Source organism: Prionailurus viverrinus, chromosome F2 (assembly GCF_022837055.1).
Source record: "Prionailurus viverrinus isolate Anna chromosome F2, UM_Priviv_1.0, whole genome shotgun sequence".
NCBI classification, from domain to species: Eukaryota; Metazoa; Chordata; class Mammalia; order Carnivora; family Felidae; genus Prionailurus; species Prionailurus viverrinus.
Window position 1 is genome coordinate 8,205,619 of NC_062578.1, and position 22,978 is coordinate 8,228,596.

Genomic DNA, 22,978 nt, shown 5'->3' on the forward strand with positions numbered 1-22,978 from the left:
CTGAAAAACAAAAGTAATTAGAATAGTTTTTGCTTGGTTTGATGAGTGATACTTTTCTGTTCTGGGGTGGTGGGCAGGGAGGACACCTTCTCATGAGTGAAACCTTTGTATCATTGTATTAGTCACTTCTCCAGCAACTCCTTTGGACAACAGAACAAAATCTCAGATCCTGTAATGACTTTGTGTTACCCTTAAGGTACATTATCCTTCCTAAACTTCAGCATTCTTCTAAAACATGCAACAGATTTATAGCTGCCTTCATGTTTTCCTTTTCATTTTAGATTGGTTGGTTGCTAGTGGTATTTTAATATTTTAGTGGCCCTGGTTATGTCTGGAACACATTTACCACTTCAGGTCAGTCAGTCCTATAGAACTTTTTATTTGTTGAATGTGATTGCCCCTATACATCCATCTGTAGACAAAGCAGAAACATACCTGCTATGTATTGACAAGGAAAAAAAGAAATATGGCTGTTGTGTCCTTAGTTATCTGTCTGATACATAGGCATAGTCGCCTTGAAGATTCTGGGTTTGTCTATGCTCATCTTCCAATTTCCTAACTCTTAAGAGGGTCATGAACTCTGTTATGAAGAATATTCTTGTAGGGGCATCTGGGTGACTCAGTTGGTTAAGCATCTGACTCTTCGTTTCGGCTCAGGACATAATCTCACGGTTTGTGGGTTTGAGCCCTACATTGGGCTTTGCACGGACAGTGCAGAACCTGCTTGGGATTGTCTCTTCCCCCCCCTCTCTCTCTGCCCCTCCCCCTCTCAAAATAAATAAATAAGCTTTAAAAATTTTTTGTTTAAAAGAATATTCTTGTTACAGAAGTTTGCAAGGAAGTTACCTGACCTTATTAACATTTCTAAGAAACCTAGTTTTTAGGAATCCTTTTACAGGCTTCGCTCCGTTAAAGGGCAGTTTGCATTGCTCTTTTTCTTCAGATGGGCACTAAATCTTTTTAGAGTTTATCTTTGATGCTGAGTACAATTTAACATAGACGATAGCCTCAGCCATTGAAGAAAGGCCTGTATGAATGGAAAAGATAACATTAATGACAGTAATAAGTAGGTACGTGTGTAATGGCAATATCACATAGTATGGTTATATTGTCAGAAGCCTCTATGGAAAGCTACTGGAACAGTTCAGCTTTATCCTCTTAGTGCTAATTGATTACAGGAAAGTCACCACCTTGTGTTTAAGCTGATATCTTCTTCCTTTTAAAGAAATCTTTAATAAGTTCATGGTATGTCCAGATAAGAAAATTGTGCAGTTAGCTCAGAATTACTTTTTGTGTAATTAGCTTGTATGATACAGTGTACTTATTGGAGCTAATAATTATGACTCAGCTTCTCAGTGAAGTCCAAATGGTCAAAGCAGGTAGGACTATTCTGTGCAATTTGGAATTAATTCGTGCTTGCGATGACTGACAATTTCAGGTAGAAAAATTTCTAAAATGGGTTAATGAACCAATGGATGAGGAAGCATCACAGGAGTCAGTTTCTCATGACAACGTGCAAGACACGTGCACAAGCAGTGATTCAGAGGAGCAAGAAATGTCTGTTAAAAAAGGCGATGACCCACTTGAGACGAGCAATCAAGAACCTGGAAAGTGTCACGCCGTGTCTTCAGCTGGTGAACTGGAAACAGAAAAAAATGAAGGAGACAGCACAGTAACAGCTATTACACATCAGGAAGATTGTGTTACTCAGATTACACCAGACTCTCTACAGGTCGACACTGAAGGTAAGACTGTGCTTCAACTTGCTGATGAATTTGGATAATGTGCTTCCCTAGCTGTCACTTGTTAACCGTCTATACCTAAGGATGCACCGCTATTTTACTTTATTTTATTTTATTTCATTTCATTTCATTTCATTTTATTTTGAGGTGGGGGTAGAGCACGTGTGCACACACGGGGAGGGGCAGAGAGAGAATGTGGGACTCGATCCCACAACCCTAGGATCATGACCTGAGCCGAAATCAAGAGTCAGACAACTAACTGAGCCACCCAGGCGCCTCTCACCGCCATTCATTTTCAAGTAGAGAGGATGCACAGCAAGTGTAAGTGTGCTAGTGGCTGTGGTTTGGCACCAGGAGACCACACTCTTGGCTGAGCAAGCGTGATGAGAGAAAAGGGCGCACATGTGGGAAAACTGAGTGTCTCTGTTCCACTAAGATTGGTCTCTGCCACTACCCTCTGCTCCCTGGGCTAAAAGTGACTGGCAGTCCCTTTTATCCCTCTTGAAATTTGGTATTGCTCTGGTGTTCCTTTTAATAATTCTTTTTATTTTGGGGCGCCTGGCTGGCTCAGTCGGTTAAGCGTCCAACTTTGGCTCAGTTCGTGATCTCGCAGTTCCTGAGTTCGAGCCCAGCATCAGGCTCCATGCTGACAGCTCAGAGCCGGGAGCCTGCTTCAGATTCTGTGTCTCCCTCTCTCTCTGCCCCTCCCCTGCTCACGCTCTTTCTCTCTCTCTCTCTCTCTCTCAAAACTAAATAAGGATTAAAATAAATTTTTTTTAATATTGAGGAAAATACCTCATTTGAATCTTGATTTGTGTGTGTGTGTGTGTGTGTGTGTGTGTGTGTGTGTGTGTGTGTAGAGAGCTGTATTCTTTGTATCACATACTCCTTTGCCTTTCTAAAAAGCATACTAAAGGTAGTTTAAATTTTTTTTGTCATGTACAACTGATGTTCATATGGTACTTGCAGATTTCATGTGCCTTATTTTCATTTAATCTATAAAATAGGTAGATGGAATTATCCCTATTCTATAAATACAGAAAGTAAAGCTCAGAGAAACTAAGAAATTTGCCTGAGATCACACAGCTAGTAGGTGGCATAGCTAGGACTCAGTACCAGGTTGTCTGATTCCTCAGTCCCATTTCCCCCCTACCGCTTCCCTACTTCCCTACTTCCCTAATTACCTCATGTCACAGTGCTGGTAGTTCTCACCTGGGCCCATACCACCCACCTCAGGGGCATTTGGAAGGTGTTGGCTGTTAGAATGACCTGGGGGTAGGGGCGTTTAGTACTTGGGGTTAACCTTCTGTCGTGTATAGGATGATCTTGCACAATAAGGAATTGTTCATTCAAAATGTTAGTGTTGATGACACCTTGTGCTATTTGCAATGACCGGATGACGTATTAAGACATAGTTCTATCCTTGAGAATCATTGAAGCAGTAGTTTTATTTGTCATCATCAATTCTTCTCATTATGTCTAGCTGTGATAATGCTCTAAGTTGCTATTTCTGATCTCAGAACTGAGACAAGATAACCAAATTAATAAAAATTGTTTAAGAAAAAAGTCCGTCGCAGGGTGCCTGGGTGGCCCAGTCGGTTAAGCATCTCACTTTGGCTCAGGTCATGATCTCACAATCGTGATCTGTGCTGACAGCTCAGAGCCTGGAGCCTGCTTAAGATTCTGCGTCTCCCTCTCCTCCCCTGCTCACACTCTGTCTCTTGCTCTCCCAAAAATAAATAAAACATTTAAAAAAAAGAAGAAAAAGAAAAAGTCCATCTTTGAATGAATGAGATCCTTTTCTGTTAACATTAAAGCCATGACCTATTTTAATTTCCTTTAGGTCATAGGATCTTCAGCTCATGTCTGTGTTCAGAGGATTTACCAAGTTAGGACTCAGTCAGTCCTTGGGAGGTTTTATTTTAAAGAAGGGAAGAACAATGTTTGGATTTCTATAATTGACCGACTAAAGTAGTACCTTATCTAACAGAAGTAATAACTTTTATACCTGTGTAGTATCTGTACACATCCCCTAACAATCTTGAGAAGTAAGTAGATAAAATACTATTCATTCATTCCTTTTGAGGAATTAAAAATTGGATCTTAGTGAGCCTGGGTTTCTTTACCAAGCCCAGGCAAGTTATAAACAGCAAAACAGAAGCTGTCATGTAAAGTCAGTGCTATGTGCATCAGGCCCTCCTGCTTCTCCAGGGGTGCCGTTGCACACATGTTCTGGAGTGCATTCCTAAATTGTAAATATTGAATGTGGGTATACTTTTAGATAAATTCATCTACGATTTCCTTTTTTTCATAGTGAGCATCTGTATTTTTTATATTCTTTTATTTTAGCTAAAAGTAAAAAGAAGAAGAAGACAAAGAAAAACAGGAACAAAAAGGTAATTGGCCTGCCTCCCGAGATAGCTGCTGTTCCTGAGCTGGCAAAGTACTGGGCCCAGAGATACAGGCTCTTCTCCCGTTTTGATGATGGGATTAAATTGGACAAAGGTAAAATATATGTGGGGGGGTTTTGACACTATTTTGAAATAATTTCAAAGTTACAGAAACGTGGCAGGAATAGTAAAAATTTCATAATGCCCTTTACCCATATCTGACTGCTTGGTAACACTTTGCCACATTTGCTTTATCATTCTGTGTGTGTGTGTTTCTGATCCAATCGCTCCTACCCCTTAATACTTGCGTGTGTGTTTTCTAAGAACAAAGATACTTTATGTAATGGTGATAAAATTACAAATTGAACCTTGCTGCAATATTCTATTCTGCAGTCCAGACTGCAGTTTCATCTGTTACCCTAATCATGTCCTTTATGGCGTTTTTTCTTCCAGTTGAGGACCACGTATTGCATTTAGTTTTCATGTTGTTTTCTTTTCCTTTCATCTGGAATAGTCCCTCAGCCTTTTTGTCTTTCTTGACTCTGACATTTTCCAAAGAAAAGTGGCCAATTATTTTCTACAGTGTCTCTTACTTTGAGTATATATGTATTTTTAAAACTTCACATTCAGGTTTAATCTGGATTTGCGGCATTTTAGGATGGATAGCAAAATGTCAATAGACTATTAAGCAGAACATCTGATGAAGAAATACCTAGTGCAAAAGGTGTAATTTAATGAATTAACTCTGGAAGCGGAGTTCTTCTGTGAGTGTTCCTGCTATGTCTGGAACACCTTCCTTCATTCATTTCTGCAAATTGATGCTTATTTTCATATCGGGGCTCCCTAAACATTGGTCCTTATTGACTGTCAAAATCAGGAGACTTGACCTGGGTAGAATTTTGGGTTCTGTGAACCTCTTCTAATAATTTACAAAATGTTGTGTTTGTTGTGTATCGAAGAGAGTACATAGGAGTTTGTTTGGAGAAATGAGGCTGGATAAAAAAGCTTTCTAATTCTATAAAAGGAATTTATGTGTGTATTCTTCCAACAATGAGGAGCCATTTAAAGTTTTGGTAAGGAAAGAGAACAGGAAAGTTGGTGCATGATTTTGTTCCAGAGAAATAAATTTCTGAAAAAAAATGTTAATTTTTTCTGTTGGGAAAGGAAGTCAGTATCCTCTTTCTTCTGGAGTGGGCATAGGACCCCGTTTCTGAAAATGAAGAGGGGTCTATTCCTACAGCTTTGCATCCTTTTGCTGTCAGCTTCTTGCTTTTCCTGACCCTTTTGAAATGTACACATTTTTCCAAAGTGTCAAGTACAAATCTGGCTCAATAGTTCCCTGTTAGAAATAAAGTAATCCGGAAACTCAGTGGGGTCTGGGGAGTTGGCCAGTTGAATAGAGCCAACTTTCCATTTTCCTTAATAGTCATTAATACTTCAAACAGAAAAACTAAAGTTGCATTCAGTTATTAGAAGTATATTATAAAAGCAACAGGCAAGAATTGAGATGGTTGCTTCTGTGCAAATCGGGAATGGGAATAGTACTGCTTTTTATAACAAGCTCTACTGAACTTTCTGTAAAAAAAACGAAGCAATTTATAAGTTCTTGAAAAGAGAAACTAGGTCTTGTTCGGGTATAGCATATATAGTAATGTTTGCTGTGATGTTTGTGCTCGGGTTGGCTTCTTGAAATTGAACCATCTTCATCCGGATGCTCTTCCTCTGCAGAGGGCTGGTTTTCCGTGACCCCTGAGAAGATTGCTGAACACATTGCTGGCCGGGTCAGCCAGTCCTTCAAGTGTGACATTGTAGTAGATGCATTTTGTGGAGTCGGAGGAAATACCATTCAGTTTGCCTTAACAGGAAAGAGAGGTAATTAGCCGACAATGGAAGAAAGCGATTTATTTTCCGTTTGTTTGAGTTAAAAAGTTTCATTTTGCTTTAGCCTATGTATGTTGTATATAATTAGTAACATAACCCCAAATATCCAAAATAATAATAGCAGGGCGCCTGGGTGGCTCAGTCAGTTAAGCATCTGACTCTTTAGTTCGGCTCAGGTCAGGGTCTCACAATGAAATCGAGCCCCGCATTGGGCTCTGTGCTAACAGCACAGAATAAGTAAATAAACATTTTTTAAAAATACATAATAATAATAATAATAATAATAATAATAACAACAACAACAGCATATATCAAGCCATACACCCTGTATCATGTACTAGTATAAGTGCTTAATATGTATACATTTATTAGTCAGCAGTCTTGTGAGGTAAATCTTTTACTATCTGTGTTTCACAGATAAACAGAAAAATAGAGATGAAATAATTTGCCCAGGATTACACAGACACAGCTTGGTGAAGCCAAGATTAATAACATTATAGAAAACCAACAATTCTGAAATGGGAAGGCCTTCTTTAGAAGAAGAGTGGACAGAGAGTACCTGCTTTGCCACCTCTGTGACTTTGGACATCATTTAACCTCAGTTTAAAGGAGACCTTAAATTGAGATAACGTCTGTAGTACCTTTCAGCTTTAACATCATAAGACTCTAAAAATCTTTCAAGTGTTAGGTCCTCCTCATGTTTGACTTTGGAATCCCGGGAAAGAAAACCTCTATTGCTATATATCTACCAAGAACTTTGTCAAGTAGGTAGTACGTGTGCTGTTTCCCAGGAAAAAGAAAGCTTTATAAAATTGAACAATCTGCCCAAATTGGCATAGCTGAGTCATGAAGCCAAGGTTTTTTTTTCTGGTATCCCTGTTCTTTCTAAATTCTTTTGAAAGCGTAGTATCAAAGACATCAATTTATTGAGTCATACTCTGAAGATGCTTTTTTTTCCCCGACATCTTTCTATGATACATGTAGTTTCCATTTCAGTGAATTAAGGTTAAGTCTCATTAATTTATATGAAGTTCTTAATGTTGACTAGGAAAGCATGATTCTGGAAGCCTAATATAGAAGCTAAAAATCATGAAGGAAAACTTAACATTGATTTTAAGACCCATGCTGATGAACTGTGACCCTTATTTAATCATGCTCCAGGGCATGGCATTGCCCACCTTATATGGTCTCCCAATAGCCTGAATGAAAGTTGTTTTCAGAGTTACTGGAATAGGAATTATTTTCTTGTTTTCCTTGAATTCATTATTTACTCTGCAATTTCTTCTCTGCACTTGCCAGATAAACCATTCCTGTGAGCTCAAATCAGTGTATATTGCATGAAAATGATTTTTCAAAATCATTGTCAACTTGGTCTCAAGTTGTCAACTTGGTCTTCATTTTGATATTGCATCATAACATGACAATTAAAATATCCGCCCTCCGGGGCGCCAGGGTGGCTCAGTCGGTTAAGCGTCCGACTTCAGCTCAGGTCATGATCTCACGGTCCGTGAGTTTGAGCCCCGCGTCGGGCTCTGGGCTGATGGCTCAGAGCCTGGAGCCTGCTTCCTATTCTGTGTCTCCCTCTCTCTCTGCCCCTCCCCCGTTCATGCTCTGTCTCTCTCTCAAAAATAAATAAACGTTTAAAAAAATAAAATATCCGCTCTCCAATAAAGCAGCAAATAGATCTGGATATTTTTTCAAATACTATGGAAACTGTCCATATTGTAGATTTGTATTTCTTTGAATATAGGTCCGTAGCCAAGGCTTTCTGCAGCTTAGTACACATTTAGTAAAGGAAAATGTCCAATGTGGGTCCCACGCTAAAGGAAGTCTATTTCTGGCATGTTCTCCCAGATCCAGCTTTCATCAAGGCGCCTTAGGGTCTTTTAATCACTCACGCTTACAGGTAGCCAGCTTCTGGGAGGAAAGGGAAGCAGATAGCGAACACCATGCCTCTCTGGTACTGTCATGACCTGGCTTCTGTCTTTGCAGCATCTGGAATGGAAAGCCTAGGACCCCTCAAGCCTGTTCAGCGTAGTGGTGTCCTGTGACCTGTTTCCCAAACAAGCAGCAACAGCTCGCAGATGCTCTAATGTTAGTTATAGGTACTGCTCCGTGCTAGGGGATTCAAAACATTTGAAGTATAATTGATTGTGTGCTTACATATCTCTATGTGTGTTGATATATATATATATATATATATATATATATATATACACATGTGCACGTAATCATTCTTCAGCTGAATATATATGAATCCACACACATACGTGTACGTGCCCATACACATACGAGAAAATAGTGTTGTGTATGATTGACATGATCCCTTTGTGCCATTGCTTCCTTCCACTCAGATGGTTGTGATCTATGCATCTACTCACCTGAGTGTTCGAGAATCCACAAGGTTTTGCATTTTGCCGTTAAAAGATTTTTTCCCTCTCTATCTACTTCAGTATCCTTGCTATTCAATAGAATTTTCTGTGATGATGGCAGTGTTCTGTATCTGCATTGTCTAGGTATGATAGCCACTAGCCACATGTGGCTATTGAGCATTTAAAATGTGGCAGGGTGACTGAGGATCTGAATTCTTTATTTCATTTTAATCAATTTAAAGGTAATAGCCACATACGGCTGGTGGCTACCATTATTGGACAGTGCAGTTCTATATAATGTCATCCAACGTTTGTCGGCATTTCATTTACATAATAGATTGAGTGCTTACATTCTGTTAGGCCTAAAAATAAAACAGCCTCTAGGAGAATGTAGATGAAAACGTGAGAATTGACTGAGTATATTTGATGTTGAAAATCATTTTTCCCCATTGAGTTTTTGATGTTGTCGGCATATCTTTCCATCTGTCTCTATACTACAAGTGGAGCAGATTGAACAGCTAAAAAGGACATTTTCATCTTTTTTGTTATGAACGTTAGCTTATTTAGAACAGAAAAATAGCATTGTAAATGCATAATTTTCAACATGTAATTGGAGCTCGTATACATTGTTCAAGTGATTATTTAGTGCATTATTTCTCAAAAGTGTTAACAAATTTTGAAACCAGCATTTTGTAGAAAACAACTGTGTTTCCATGACAACCATGGTGTATGCATTAAGGTTCCACTTAGACCTTGCAAATATAAAATATTGCCACGAGCACACTGGTGCACGTACAGGTGCACTTGAGTTATTTGCTGTAAGGCATCATGAGTGAGCTCAAATCAACTTATGTTTGCATTGCTAATTATGAAATTGCAGTAAATTAAATGAAAGCCCTCTCGGTGAAAACATAACGTTGTCAGTTCCCTCCTCCCTAAGATGTCTCATTAAATGTTATCAGCAGATGTTTTTACATTTCTTGTTCATAAGTTGGCTCTATAGGTTTGTCAAATGTGTTTCAATTTGCTCTTCTGTAGAAGTTGTCAAATTTGTCTTTGGAGGCTGTGTCTCATTTTAGGAAATGGGTCTTTTCTGAAATCCTTGTGTGGTTACAGGCTTGACATGCAGTCAGCGACCTTTCCAAGTGTTTGCTGCTCAGGGCGTTCAGGTCACAGTGCTGAACACGTTACCTCTCAGTAGGTACTGTGTGACTCCTGTCACTACTTGCTTTGGAAAAGCTGGCTGAGTGACACAGCTTTGAAAGCCAGGCCATTTAGTCCCATTTTCTTGGTACTACACAAGTGCATCTTTCTACTTTAGGTTAAATTTTTTAATTAAGTTTTTATCCCTGCTACATGAACCAAACTCCCTTAGTCTTTAAAAAAAGTTCTTGTAAAGAGAAGAAAGGAGACTGCTCAGAAGATGAGCTGTTCTATGTAACAGTCGGTGTCATTTAACTCCTCTCTTCTTTTCCCACTTTCAGTGATTGCCATTGATATTGATCCTGTTAAGATCGATCTTGCTCGCAATAATGCAGAAGTTTATGGAATAGCAGACAAGATAGAGTTCATCTGTGGAGATTTCCTCCTGCTGGCTTCTCACTTAAAGGCTGACGTTGTGTTTCTTAGCCCCCCTTGGGGAGGACCAGACTATGCTACCGCAGAGACCTTTGACATTAGGACCATGATGTCTCCAGATGGATATCCTTTGCAAGGCTGGCAGTTTACTCAAACAGTGGTTGTAGAGAGAAGGGCGTGCGTATGAATGAGTGTGTGTGTGTGTGTGTGTGTGTGTGTGTGTGTGTGTGTTTCAGGGAGAGAGAGATTAGTGAAGGGGGGAGATACTCACTAGTAGCACCTGATAGGTTCCGGTTTATTTTGCATAAAAAGCCAGTATGTAAACATTAAGTGCTGGTTGATTGCCAAGAGTAATGGCCAATGTGAAGTTACATTTCCTTTGGTTAGTGTCCAATTATATCATTATAAAACAAGAAGTAGGAAGTATTAATTGCTTGAAATTATGGTCCTGGACATTGGGAGATTCCTCAAGACCTGTCCTTACGAGTCTGGGTGACCATCCTTTAACTTTTCTTCAACTTACACTGGCTTGAGCTGATTCTCATTGTCTCTTCCAGTGTTTCCTCTCACTTTTCCAAGACACCGAAGCAAATTTTTCTTTCATGGTAACATTTATTATTTGTCCCTTTCTTTATCTCTCCTCCCCAGAGGAATCACCTCTGACTCTAACAGGAAGCGTGTTTCTAAACTGCTAATTAAAATTTAGGATGTAAACCACAATGACCAGATTTACTTGTCTTTTATTCTTTACTGGAAAGAGGTGGTACTGTGCTTTCCTCTTCTTTCTACTCTCACGGTAATTAGGAAATGGTAGAAAGACAGTGTATTTCTGACCCCTGGCTGCCTTCCACAAGGATAATCGAATGAACAGTTTTAACTGCTAATCTTTGACCCATCTGAATTACAGAATCTCCTACTTAATTCTCTTTTAGGTTCCATTAGAGGATCTAAATGTGTGTCTTATTGTTACCTATCAAAATATATTTGGGATATGATGCAAGAACATATCTCTGATCAGAAATGAACTGCTCTTTTTGTTACCATTCCTTAACTGCTGTCCACCTTTGAAATTTTCAGGCGTTCCCAGAAGATCACTAATAATATTGTTTATTTCCTTCCAAGAAATGCTGATATTGACCAGGTAAGTAAGCCACTACTGCAGAACTTCTCTGAGCCTGTGGCATAACTATTAGGAAAAATGGGCAGAAAAAAGATACAGGGCATTTCTTTGAGAACATATTTATGAGAAGTCTCTGGCTTTTTTGCTAATAGTAGAAAACTGGAGGTGTTTGGTAGTTAAATCCTTGCCTGTTTAATGCACTTCATCTCCACAGCTCCTGGCGTACATATACATAAATAGAATACTCGGGGCTTTTAATATGTTCTGGAAGGATGACCGGATGTGTTGTGTTTCAAATGTGCATACCGAAACTAGGCAAGATCTGTCTTTACTGAAGCCTACCTTGAGAATCGAGTTTTTAGGTATTCCTCAGAAGAGGACCCTACATAGAAATACATAGACAGATGAAACCTTAATTTGGCCAGAAGCAGTTTTAACCATAGTCTTGGAGTGTGGGAAGCTAGACTAACAGTTAAATGTCCTCATTCCATTCTTACCATAAACACTTATTTTAGTAATGTTATTTTTTCTCTGGTAGAATTGGATTTGGTACAACTGCCTTGTGAGGATTTGATGGTGGCTTTATTTCATGTTTTTGTTGATTTGCTTTTTATAAACACTACGTATTTACTGTGTGGTGAGCGTTCTGTTGAAAATCTTTTGTCTTTCATGTTTTGATTTTACTAGTATAACTAGGTCTGGAGTTTTCCTTTCTCTCCTATTTGATACTCTGAGAGCTGACCCTGTCGTGCTCAGCCTTATCATCTGATTCTGGAGAAATTATCTCCCGTTACCTATTCAATTAAATTTCACACCACCTTGGTTTTTTTTTCCTGGGACATCACTTACGCGTGTGTTAGTCTTTTATAATTCTATTTTCTGGCGCTTTTTCTCTTCCTTTTTCTTCTGGGAGATCTGGGCTTCCAACTAGTTCATTCCTGAGAGTATATTCCTTGTGTTTTTTTAGTTCAAGTATCGTGTTCTTTATACTTAAAATTTCTGTACTGTTTTTGTTTTCTTTTATACTGTAATAATATCTCTTACTGTTATTATAAGTTTAAATTCTTAATCTGGTCTGTCCTTTCTGCATTTCATATAATTTAGAATCCATTTTGTTTTTCTTCCATGAAATACTGGCGGTCCTCAAATGTCTTAGCGTGCATTGACTGTTGTCAAGTAACGTGGAGGAGACAGGCCAGGCTAGAAACTAGCGTCGACTCTGGCTGTAGCCTAGGGTCACTGGGGACCCTTAGAAAAACTGGCTATCTAAGCCCCACCTCAGAAACTGATCTAACCAGGTTCGTAAAGCTGCCAGATCATTCTAAGGTGGAGCCCGGGCAGCCAAGCGCTGCTCACCGCTACGTTAGTCCCGGTGATAACCTCAGGGGACGAGAGTGTCAGGTGAGCTGTGGGGTTGCCAGCCCGGGAACCACAAGACCGCAATTCATTGTCACCAAACACCACGTCAGGACGCAGCTCCTCGCTCTTGGGGAGGCGCTGGGCCGAAGCGGATTCACGGGCTCTTTCATTGCCGAGTGTCCTTCATCAGCTCGCGGGTGTGGAGAGGGAAGAGTGAGACGGTGGCTGCAGGGACTCGTGGCCACGTGGCCACCTGTTCCTCTCAGCTCGTCACGCGGGATTTCTTTTCAGACTGCCCTAACGACTGAACGTTGACCAGCGTTCCCGGTTTCTGGAAGTGAGGCAGCGTATACCAAAGACAAGGCAATTGGCCGAGGGAGCAGCCGGAGCGGAACTTGCGAGTTCTTGTTCTCCTTCTTCCTGTGCCGGCTTCCCACAGGCCCGTGCCTCCCGCCTCAGGCCAGAGGCGCTGCCCTCCATCCCGCGCACACACGTTCAGACCATCCCGGGTCTCCGGAGGTCTCGTTCGTTTGGCGGCCTCCCTTTGTAGTGTCTTCATCCGGTGCTGGCTTGCGGTAGCCAACAGGCCTCCTAGCCCGGCACCGTCCCAGGGCTTTCGCCGCGGGGACGTAAATAACGACAGTGCAACCTTCTCACGAGGAAGGTGGAGATTGAACGCGCTGGCTCTCTGGTTGGATGACTTCAGGAAACGCTCCGATGATGTAGGACGTAAACTGGACTTCGGAGTCCAAGAAGCTTCGATGGTAGGAGTTGACAGAAGGTGGCCAGAGCGCCAAAGACACAGCGGTGGGAATGTGTGGGTAGCGTTCAGTTAATGGGCTCAGAGAGAGAGAGCAAATCAAACGGACCGGGTTTAGTCTCGGCCCTGCCACTCACCAGCTGTCCGGCGACGGTTCCGAGGCGTAGACGAGTCTGGGGGTTCCGCGTTTAACACGGTACCTCTAGCCCACAAACCTTCGATAACGTCCTATGTCTGTGACCTATCGCAAAGTTGTTGTGAGGAGAATGTAAATGCTCCTAACACCTTGAAGAGGACCAGTATGGAGAGATATGTTTTCCCTAGAGGACAGAATAGAAGCTCCTGTATTTGTGAAATGATAGAACTTAATTTATAAACACACCTCCCCGATCACCTGTTTTTCTCATCCTCTCATCAGAAACATACACTCTGAACAGACATACACTTGTGTCAGTTGGGCACACTCTCGCGATCATGACGTATTTCCTTGGTCTTTGCAACACTGGCTCTCAGCTCCCGCTGCTAATTGGAATCGCCTGAGTGGCTTTTGTTTTTTATTGTGGTAAGATGCACACAACAAAACTTACCATAAACCATCTGTGAACGTCAGACACGTTCGCACTGTCGTGCAACCATCCCGCCATCCGCCTCAGAACTTTTACATCTTCCCCAACTGAAACTCTGTACTGTGAAACACTGACTCACCACCTGCCCCTGGCAACCACCATTCTCCTCTCTGCGTCCGTGAATTTCACTGATCTAGGTACCCCAAATAAGTGGAGTCATACAGTATTTGTCCCTTTGTATCTAGCCTGTTTCACGGAATATAATGTCCTGAAGTCATCCACGTTTCAGCATGTGCCAGAACTTCCTTCCTTTTTAAGGCCGAACGGTATTCCATTGTGTGGACATACCACATACCGTTTATCCATTCATCAGTGGACATTTTGAGCTACTTTCACCTTTTGGCCGATGTGAATAATGCTGCTGCGGGTGCCCTATATCTTTTCCTGCTTTGAGTTCTTTCGGGTATATACCCAGAAGCAAAATTGCCGGATCATAGAGCAATTCTGTTGAGTTTTTTGAGGACCCACCCTACAATTACTCCCTGGCAGCTGAACCAGTTTACATTCCTACCCGCAATTCATCAGGAGTTCAGTTTCTCCACATTCTCCCCAACACTTGTTTTTTCTGTTGGTTGTTGTTTTGTTATGATAATAGCCGCCCTAATGGGTATGAAATGGTATCTCATTGTAGTTTTGATTTGCACTTCCCTAATGACTCATGATGTTGAGGACCATCTGTTCACGTGCGTATCTTCTGTGTATTAATCCCCTCTCAGTATATACTTTGCCCATATTTTTCCCCATCCTGTGGGCTGCCTTTTTTACTCTCTTGATAGTGTTCTTTGCTGTACAAAGTTTGTAATTTTGATGAAGTTCAGTTTGGCTCTTTTTCCTGTGTATTGCCGATGCTTTTGGTGTCATAGTCAAGAAATTGTTACCAAATCTAATGTCATGAAACTCTTGCCTGTGTTTTCTCCTGAGAGTTTTATGATTTTAGCAAGTAGCTTTTTAAAACTACCAGTTGAAGAGTCCCCAAATGATTGTAGTATGCTGTCGGAGTTGAGATTCTCTGGGATAAGAGAAGGGTAAATGATCTGAACAAGCCGGAGCTCTTACTCTGTGGGTTAGAGGAGGTGAAATTAGATCTTGTCACCTGCCATCTATTTATGAGCCACAGCGTTTGAATATTAGACCTCCCAAACACTGTGTGCTGTACCGTTACAAGAAAAAGCACTGTCCCCTTGCTTCATGCATTTTTTATATCAAATCTCTTATTAAACTGTATCTCCTACTCACGTGACTCTCATCTGCATCCTGTGCTCCCAGGTAAAGTTGAGCCTGTTGATTCCATAATTCTTATTTGCTCACATAAATATTATGCTCCATATTGCTAGTCTCATAAGTGGTTATGTGATCCTTCTATTAAATATTTGATGGGCTTCTTGGGGTACTTGAATGACAATAGGAAACTCACTGTTTATTGCAAAAGTTACAGTGAGTATGTTTTTTCTAGTTAAGTTAACATTTTCCCAAGGAGGAAGTTAATTTTTTTCTCTTTAACTTGTGTTTTTGGTTTAGTTCAGAAACCTGCCAGAATTAGTTCATTCACGTTTTCTACCTGTAGAGGGAGTAACGACACTAAAAAATAATAAAAGTCAAAAAGAAATGAGATTTCAAGTGTTGTTATATTGTTTGGTATTAAATTTGGATCAAATTACAGTAGGGAGTCAACTTTTTAAAATGAAAAAAATCTATCCATATATAGTGTTTTTACAATGGGAGACAAGACAGTCCTGCAAGAATGAGAGAAAGCAGCATTACAGAGAAGTCCACTTTTTTGCTAAGGAACATTTAGAATGTCACAGCAACCTGAACTTCCACATGGGCTGGGTTCCCCAAGTTCATGAGTCGGCTGTTTGAAACTCAGGCCGCATTTTTCCCACAGAAATGTCTATTAAGAACAGTTAATTTCCCAGGCAGGGAGATTTGTACTCATGGTGCTTGTATTTAGGGTAACTAAAGTGAGTATGGACTCAGCACAGATACAGCTTGTCCTGTAGTCTTTCCACATGGGAGACCAGGCTAGTTGTTTTCTGTGTCCAGTAACACATTTTTCTAGGTCCCCTATTACCTCAGTCTCTTACTCCCCTTTTCTGTGTGGGTGTTATTCCAGGACACGTATTCCCTTGTTATCCACACTCTCACTGTCCAACTCAAGAACTGAATAATTTAGAAAGTCTTTTTGCGACAGGCTCTTTGGAGGGGAAGTCACAGTTGAAACTTTGGAACTGATTAGATTCAGTTTGGAGGGCCCAGGATATATGTATTTATCTACTGGATGATAATCTTCCTTTGACAATCAGAGTTCAGCCAATACTAGCTTTGGTTCCACCAGACATTCCAGATACGGGAAACTTCTGTTTTAAAAAGTGCACGTACGCAGTATGGATCGAGATGTCTGAGCAGAGCGGAAGGTCGGTACAAAGTCCCTTTGGGCGGCAGCTCCAACGTGGAGGAACCCGTCTGCTGGGCAGACGTTGGGGTGCTGAGAGGGGCGGCTGCTGGCGGCTGGGATACAGCACCTCCTTATCTTTGTCTCCTGAAATGTCTAGCCTTCTCTTTAAAGGACTCTTCTTGATAGTCTGTGCGTACCGGTACAGAAAGGGCAGCGTTGAGCAGCATCCCTGAGGATTGTGTTGAAAAATGAACCAGGAGGCAGCCATGCTTTGTGTCAGTCCGGGCACTGGGCTGGCAGACGTGCTCTGCCCTTCGGTGACCTCCCCCGCACACGCCGTGGTGACAAGCAGGCCAGTCCCCAACTGTTTTATTTCCCGAAGAAGCAGGACCAGGTTTGTGAGCTGACCTAGTACCACAGGTAAAACTGAACCTGTGATTGTTTACGTTGCAGCCCCAGGCCTAAAAGCTGTGAGATTGAATCAAGAGAGCCCTTCTTCCCAGTGGGCCGAGTGCTTGAGGCTCCCGCTGGAGCCAGTACATGGTGTCTGGGAAGGGGAGAGCTCCTGCTTAACAGCAGTCCTCACGCTTCCAGCAGCTTGTTGTGTCAGGTGGGCGGGCAGGCAGGAAAGGAGGACTTACAGGTGACATTTCTAAAACCACATGGAGGAACAGTGAGGCTGAATATGGAAACCTGAGGCAATGTTATTTGGAAAAAGATTACTTTCAATATAATGTTAAATATTTTAAATATAATTCAGTTCATTGGCGTTTTTAGTGTTTGTTTTTAGCTGAGTGCAATGAAAATCTTACCACCGATTTCTTTGCAAATATTAGTTCCAAGCTGTTATAGTATCTGTTTATATGAGAAATGAAAAATTAGGGCCTTGCCGGTTTCTGTGATAAGAAATTTGTGTCAGATTCTTCCAAAAGAAATTTCCGTAGTAGAAATCTGGTATAATGGCAGCACGGTCGTATAGCCAAAACCGAATCCACGTGGTCAGTATGTGAAGTCGTCCCGACAGGTGGAGGGCCCGTAGTCCGGGGGTAGATACCAGAAGCAGGAGAGAGGAGAAGACGGACCAGGAACTGGATTGGATCTGCCACATGTAGGAATAGTAACCTCTAAAGCCGCTGAACCTGAAAGTAGCCAGCCCCTGAGACTCCGAGCGCTCAAAAGTGCCCTCATCCTGCATTTGTACACAACACAAACAGCTTCTAATTATGTCCCTGTTGAATACACGTTTCTCGCTGGTTGGCATCCTTAGAGCTCGAGGCTTTCCCCGCGCGTTTCGTTGGATTATCGCAGCAGCTCCAGAGCAGGCAAGTCAGGTTCTCAGCCTGAAGTTGGCGATGCGCGGGCTGGAGGAGTTCGGTGACTTGACTGCTCCTTCTGTCTCACAGTGGCAGGGCCTTGCCATCTCCCACTGACAAGGGATTCACTACCAAGAGGAACAGGTCCGTCTGCTATCAGTGAGTTAGCCCACCCTCCAACTGGAAGCAGTGAACAGAAGTTGGTACGAGAGAAGCAAGGGAGCTGTAAAGAACTTCGGCTGGGTCAGTTCTGTTTCATTCCTGATTAGTGAGAAAAAAGAGGGCTGGAACTTCACCGCAAACTGAAAGGCACTCGCTGCTGAGCTTGGTCTCCACGAGGATCCTCTTATCTCTTCTAGGAACTGGTACCAGGTGTCTAGACCACTTCTATCCCTAGTGAAACCTACTGCCTAGTACATACAGTGCGGTTAAGGATACGTCCGACCAGCTTCGGTAGCTGGCTTTTCCCTGGGGAGTTTGCCGCTGGCCAGAAGGGCAGTGTTGTTCGTTCTTGTGCTGCAGATATTCTCATTCTCCAGAGGGGCCGTGCACCTGGCCCCATAAGTGCAACTGGAAAGGCAGATAAGATCCTGGACAGAAGCTTACATTTCTTTTGCTCCTTTGGGTAAGTTTTTTCAGTAAATGATGTAGATAAAAAGTAGAAGCATACCACACGGTGCTACAAACAAGTCCTGTGCAAGCAGCCGGGGCCTCTGGATTCTCTGATCCGTGGTGCTGTATGTAACTAGCTGGATTTAAGAGCAGTCTTCGGGTTTCTGGTATCCAGCTCTGAGAACAAGTAAGGAGCAAAGCTCAGTGAACTGATTTTTGGCAGCCTTCTTCTGAGAAACTAATGTAGGAAAGCTTTTGGTGCTCAGCAGGGTTTTTTTGACCTGTCACCACTGTGCTCCTGTTGACAGTGGTGGCTTCTAAAAATCACATTTATTTTAATCGCCAAGTCAATATTTGAAAAAAAAAAAAAAAACAAGAAATGATACTTGTGGGAGCTTGAGGTAATCTTTAAGTTATCTGAAAAACTTGTAGCAAAAAAAATTAAGATTCATTCACTCCAGCATAGAAATCTCCTTCCTGTTTATCATGTGCAGATAACTGGAACTCAACTTAAGTTGTGAGTATTCCCTGGTTTTCTGCTGATAAAAAATACTTCCTTTTATCTCCCAGAGAACTGTTCATCAGAAATATTTTATCCAGCTTACTTTCATTTGTGTGCAGTTATTAATTGGCTGTCACAAAACACAAGGGCAGAGGAACCATAGATAAGGCACTTGTTTCCAGTCACAGCCAATAATACTTCAGATGCTTGCTGCTCCTGTCGCTACTTGGCAGAAACGCGGGGGCACCTGGGTGGCTCAGTCGGTTAAGCGTCCGACTTGGGCTCAGGTCATGATCTCACGGTTCGTGAGTTCGAGCCCCACATCGGGCTCTGTGCTGACAGCTCGGAGCCTGGAACGTGCTTCGGAATCTGTGTCTCCCTCTCTCTCTGCCCCACCCCTGCTCACACTCTTGTCTTTCTCAGTCTCTCAAAAATGAATATACATACATACAAATAAATAAACAAACAAATAAATGGCGGAAATCTGTAGGCCCCATAAAAAATACTCCTCGTTTTCACCGGATGTAATTTGCATCTAAGCAAGTTTTTGCATATTGCAGATATAATCACTTCTGCAGTGTAATAAAAAGACTTATTTCCAGTGCTCTGATTTTTCTGCATCTTACAATAAAGTTCCTGCCCTTAGTATTGATTATATATTTTTCCATTAGGATCCAGTTTAGTGGTTATTTTCTTTTATCTGTTCAGCTGCCATACCTATTTACTTCAAATCAGTTTGCTTTTGAAAAACAAATGCAGGGGTGCCTCACCAACTCAGTCAGTAGAGCATGAGACTCTTGATCTCTCCGGGTCCTGAGTTCAAGCCCCACATTGGGCATAGTTTACTTAAAAAGAGAAAGAAAGAGAGGAAGGGAGGAAGGAAATGCACTTTTGAATGTTTAGTTGACTCTTAAATCTTTCGTTTTTATTAAAGTTACCACCTTTACCACGATTTTTACCCATTTCTCCTTTCCCAGTCCCCAAGGAACAACTATTTTAACATCTAGTTGATGAGGGTTACAAGCCTTAGTTCTAGTTCAGTCCAAACTAATTGGGATTTCTTTTGGTAAGTCTAGTATCCTTGGGTAATATGCCAGAAACATACTATGTAATCCAGAGGTAATAACCTTTATCTGTCTACCTACCTGCCCTTTACTCTCCCTTCCTGTCTTGCCTCCCTCCTTTCCTCCTTTTCTCTCTCTCAATTTATTAAACTTTAAGAAAGAGGAAGGAATCAAATAGCCTTTTTCAGTTAAACCTGCTAGTGAAAAATAAAGACAACTGGAAATCAATGGCATTAAGTTTGATTGAAACAAAGTATTACTGGTTTGAACTACACAGTCTTTATAGTCTTTTCAGCTCCAGAATCCTAACCTTTATATAGTTGGGGGCCTGGGTGGCTCAGTCAGTTAAGCCTCTGACTCTTGTTTTTGGCTCAGATCATGATCTCATGGTGTGTGAATTTGAGCCCCTGCATCAAACTCCGGGGTGACAGTGCAGAGCCTGCTTGGAATTCTCTCTCTCCCTTTCTCTCTGCCCCTTCCCAGCTTGTGTGTGTGTGTGTGTGTGTGTGTGTGTGTGTGTGTGTGTGTGTCTCTAATAGTTAAATAAACATTTAAAAGAACTTTAAAAATAAAATATATATGGTTTTAAAAACATGGAAAATGTACAAAAACACTAAAGTTAGAAATTGGTTTTAATTAGAACATGTGAAAGTAACACTTTAAGTTTCTAAACACTGAATAGATAACGAGTTTTCTCATTATATTTTGACATAGACCCACCTTTTCCTCAGTATCAGGAAAAGTGCACGCTTGTTTTTTTGTCTGTCATCTGCCTCTCCCAGCCTTCAAGAAGGTTGAGATTGTGTGTGTGTGTGTTTGCTACACTCCACTACCTGGAACAGAAACCTCCATGCATTCAGTAAATAGTTTTTGAATAAAATAATTCATTAAGCATTTTGCAACAGACCCGAGAAAACTCTCACGCGGTAAGCGCATCTCCATTCTTTTTTCTATCCAGAAAAAAGTACCCCACTTTCTCAGGGATTTGTTGGGTTTTTCTTAAGTTTATTTATTTTTGAGAGAGAGCACGAGCAGGGGAGCGGCAGAGAGGGTGAGGGGGTGGGGACAGGATCTGAAGTGAGCTCTGTGCTGACAACAGAAAGCCCAATGCGGGGCTCGAACTCACAAACCTCAAGATCATGATCTGAGCCCAAGTCAGACACCTAACTGACTAAACCACCCAGGAGCCCCTCAGAGATTTGTTTTAATATAATTCTATTTATGGCTCACAAAACGCACTTTTCAGGGACATAGGTAGTGCTGTTTTTCAGATCCTTCTAAATTGATGGTGGAACTGGTATTCAGATTTGCCTCTGACTTTGCTCTTGGTTTTCTGCTAGACCTCTCCTAGTAGACTTTTGCTGTGGTCTCAACTCTAGTTCTCTTAACCTGCCCTCTCCTCTCCCCCTGCCTTGTCCTCCTCTCTCCTCCCCAGTCACCACCCCCAACCCCCGCCTCCCTCGAGAAAACTCCAGCTTGCCAATTCCTCACTTCCTCTTGAGCAAATCACTGGTTTAAAGGAACAGGAGAAATACTGCACCTGAATTATGTCTAACTCCTGGAAAACTTACCATGAAATAATTATATTTTAGATATACTAGTGAGAATGCCTTTTATTGTTTAAAGACAAAATTTGTCATTTTGCCCTTATGAAAAATCAGACTAACAGGGGCACCTGGCTGGCTCAGTCGGTGGAGCGTGTGACGCTTGGTCTCAAGGTTGTAAGTTCAAGCCCCCTGTTGGGTGTGGAGCCTACTTAAAAAAAAAAAAAAAAATGAAATGAAATGAATAAAGAAAAATCAGACTGGCATAAAGATACCAAAATAGAAGAAACAATTATTCCTATAATTGCCACTTAAAGACTAGTTGGCTACTTTTAATTTCTAAAGTTTTACTTTAATGTACTCTTTATTAGTAAATAGTGGGATACACGTGTGCTTTTTATCATTATGACAGATACTGTGTTTGACTTGGGTCGTCAGCTATTCCTACTGATAAAAACACAGCCATCTCTTTGGTGTATGGTATATTTGTTGTTGTTTTTTGGGGGGGGGGGTTCTGTTTGTTGTGTTTTTTTTTTTTTTTTTTTTTTTTTTTTTGCAGGTGGGCATTGATGTTGATATTAACTTTTTTAGTGGGACAGCTTCTTTTAGAATGACCTGTGGTTTCTTCCCTATTTCTGTAGCTGTAACTTTTTTTCTAAGAGGAAGTTGAAATGCTTTTTTAAAATACACACTCATTGGTGATGCACAAAAAATCTTCCCTTCTGCCAGATGCTGGTGTAGCACGTGTAATGCCGCTGAGGTTAGTTCTCTCAACCTCCATGCCAAACAAAACCAGCTGCAGCCCTGCAAAATACTCTGCCGATTAGGATCACAGAGTGGATTACGGAAACTACAGGTCTCCTTTCGTTGGAACCTGCCCCTGATGTTTTGGGTATCCCCAAATATCAGTGCCTTCAGTTATCAGACCCCCAGGACTTTCCCCTTGCAATACCCTTCCCCCTGATCGTTCTCGCTGCTATCTTGATAAAGATTCTGGTAATGGAATCGTGGGTTTAGAAGGTAATATATTTGCTAGTTGATAGACGTGAGAATGAAAAGTTGTTGGAATGAACCAAAATTTTATCTGTAGACCTTTGGGGACAGCATTGCTAGTTTGAACCATCCTTTTGATGTTAACTCCGTGGAGGTGGAGAGGAGGTGATGCTTTTTTAGCTTCCTAATAAAAAGGTTGGTCACTGTTTCCTCGTAGACCTCAAAAAGTAGGGGGTCTTAAAAATATACACACGAGGGGCGCCTGGGTGGCTCAGTCAGTGGAGCATACACCTTCAGCTCAAGTCACAATCTCACCGTGAGTTCGAGCCCCTCATCAGGCTCACTGCTCTCAGTGCAGAGCATACTTTGGATCCTCTGGTCTCCACTCTCTCTGCCCCTCCCCTGCTCATGCTTTGTCTCAAAATTAAAGAAACACTTAAAAAAATACACAAGAGCAAAGGTGGAGGAAGTGGTCCTGGTCAGGATAACAGCACAAGAGAAGGAAAAAGCATACAGCAGAGACCAGAACTCTGACAGGAGCGTGGGATCATTTCTATCTTGCTGTCTGGTGTATTCCAGCTTTAGGGAGCAGGTGCTCGATGAATATTGTTGAATGTGTGAAAGGGCAAGTCGAAGAAGGTAAGGTGAACAGGACCGAAAGCTGTCAGGGAAGGGAGTTCTTTTTTTAAGTTTCTATTTAATAAATAAACCTGATATTTGGGAAGGG

General features: G+C 41.5%; 1 protein-coding gene across 6 annotated transcripts in view; it reads left to right on the top strand.

Annotated features, from left to right (window-relative positions):
- Positions 1 to 22,978, top strand: part of TGS1 (trimethylguanosine synthase 1) — a 47,811-nt gene that overhangs the window by 18,422 nt on the left and 6,411 nt on the right. For 5 of the 6 annotated variants that reach the window (XR_007148660.1, XR_007148663.1, XR_007148662.1 and 2 more), the window contains exons 8-12: positions 1,439 to 1,745; positions 4,092 to 4,247; positions 5,861 to 6,004; positions 9,870 to 10,086; positions 11,026 to 11,104. Coding sequence is in view for 2 of the 6 variants with exons in the window: in XM_047842678.1 (XP_047698634.1) it covers positions 1,439 to 1,745; positions 4,092 to 4,247; positions 5,861 to 6,004; positions 9,870 to 10,086; positions 11,026 to 11,104 (903 nt within the window). In the remaining 4 variants the exon portion in view is untranslated. Of the gene's footprint in view, positions 1 to 1,438; positions 1,746 to 4,091; positions 4,248 to 5,860; positions 6,005 to 9,869; positions 10,087 to 11,025; positions 11,105 to 12,733; positions 15,446 to 22,978 lie in introns of those variants that run through there. The other variant, XM_047842680.1, reaches the window with a different exon arrangement.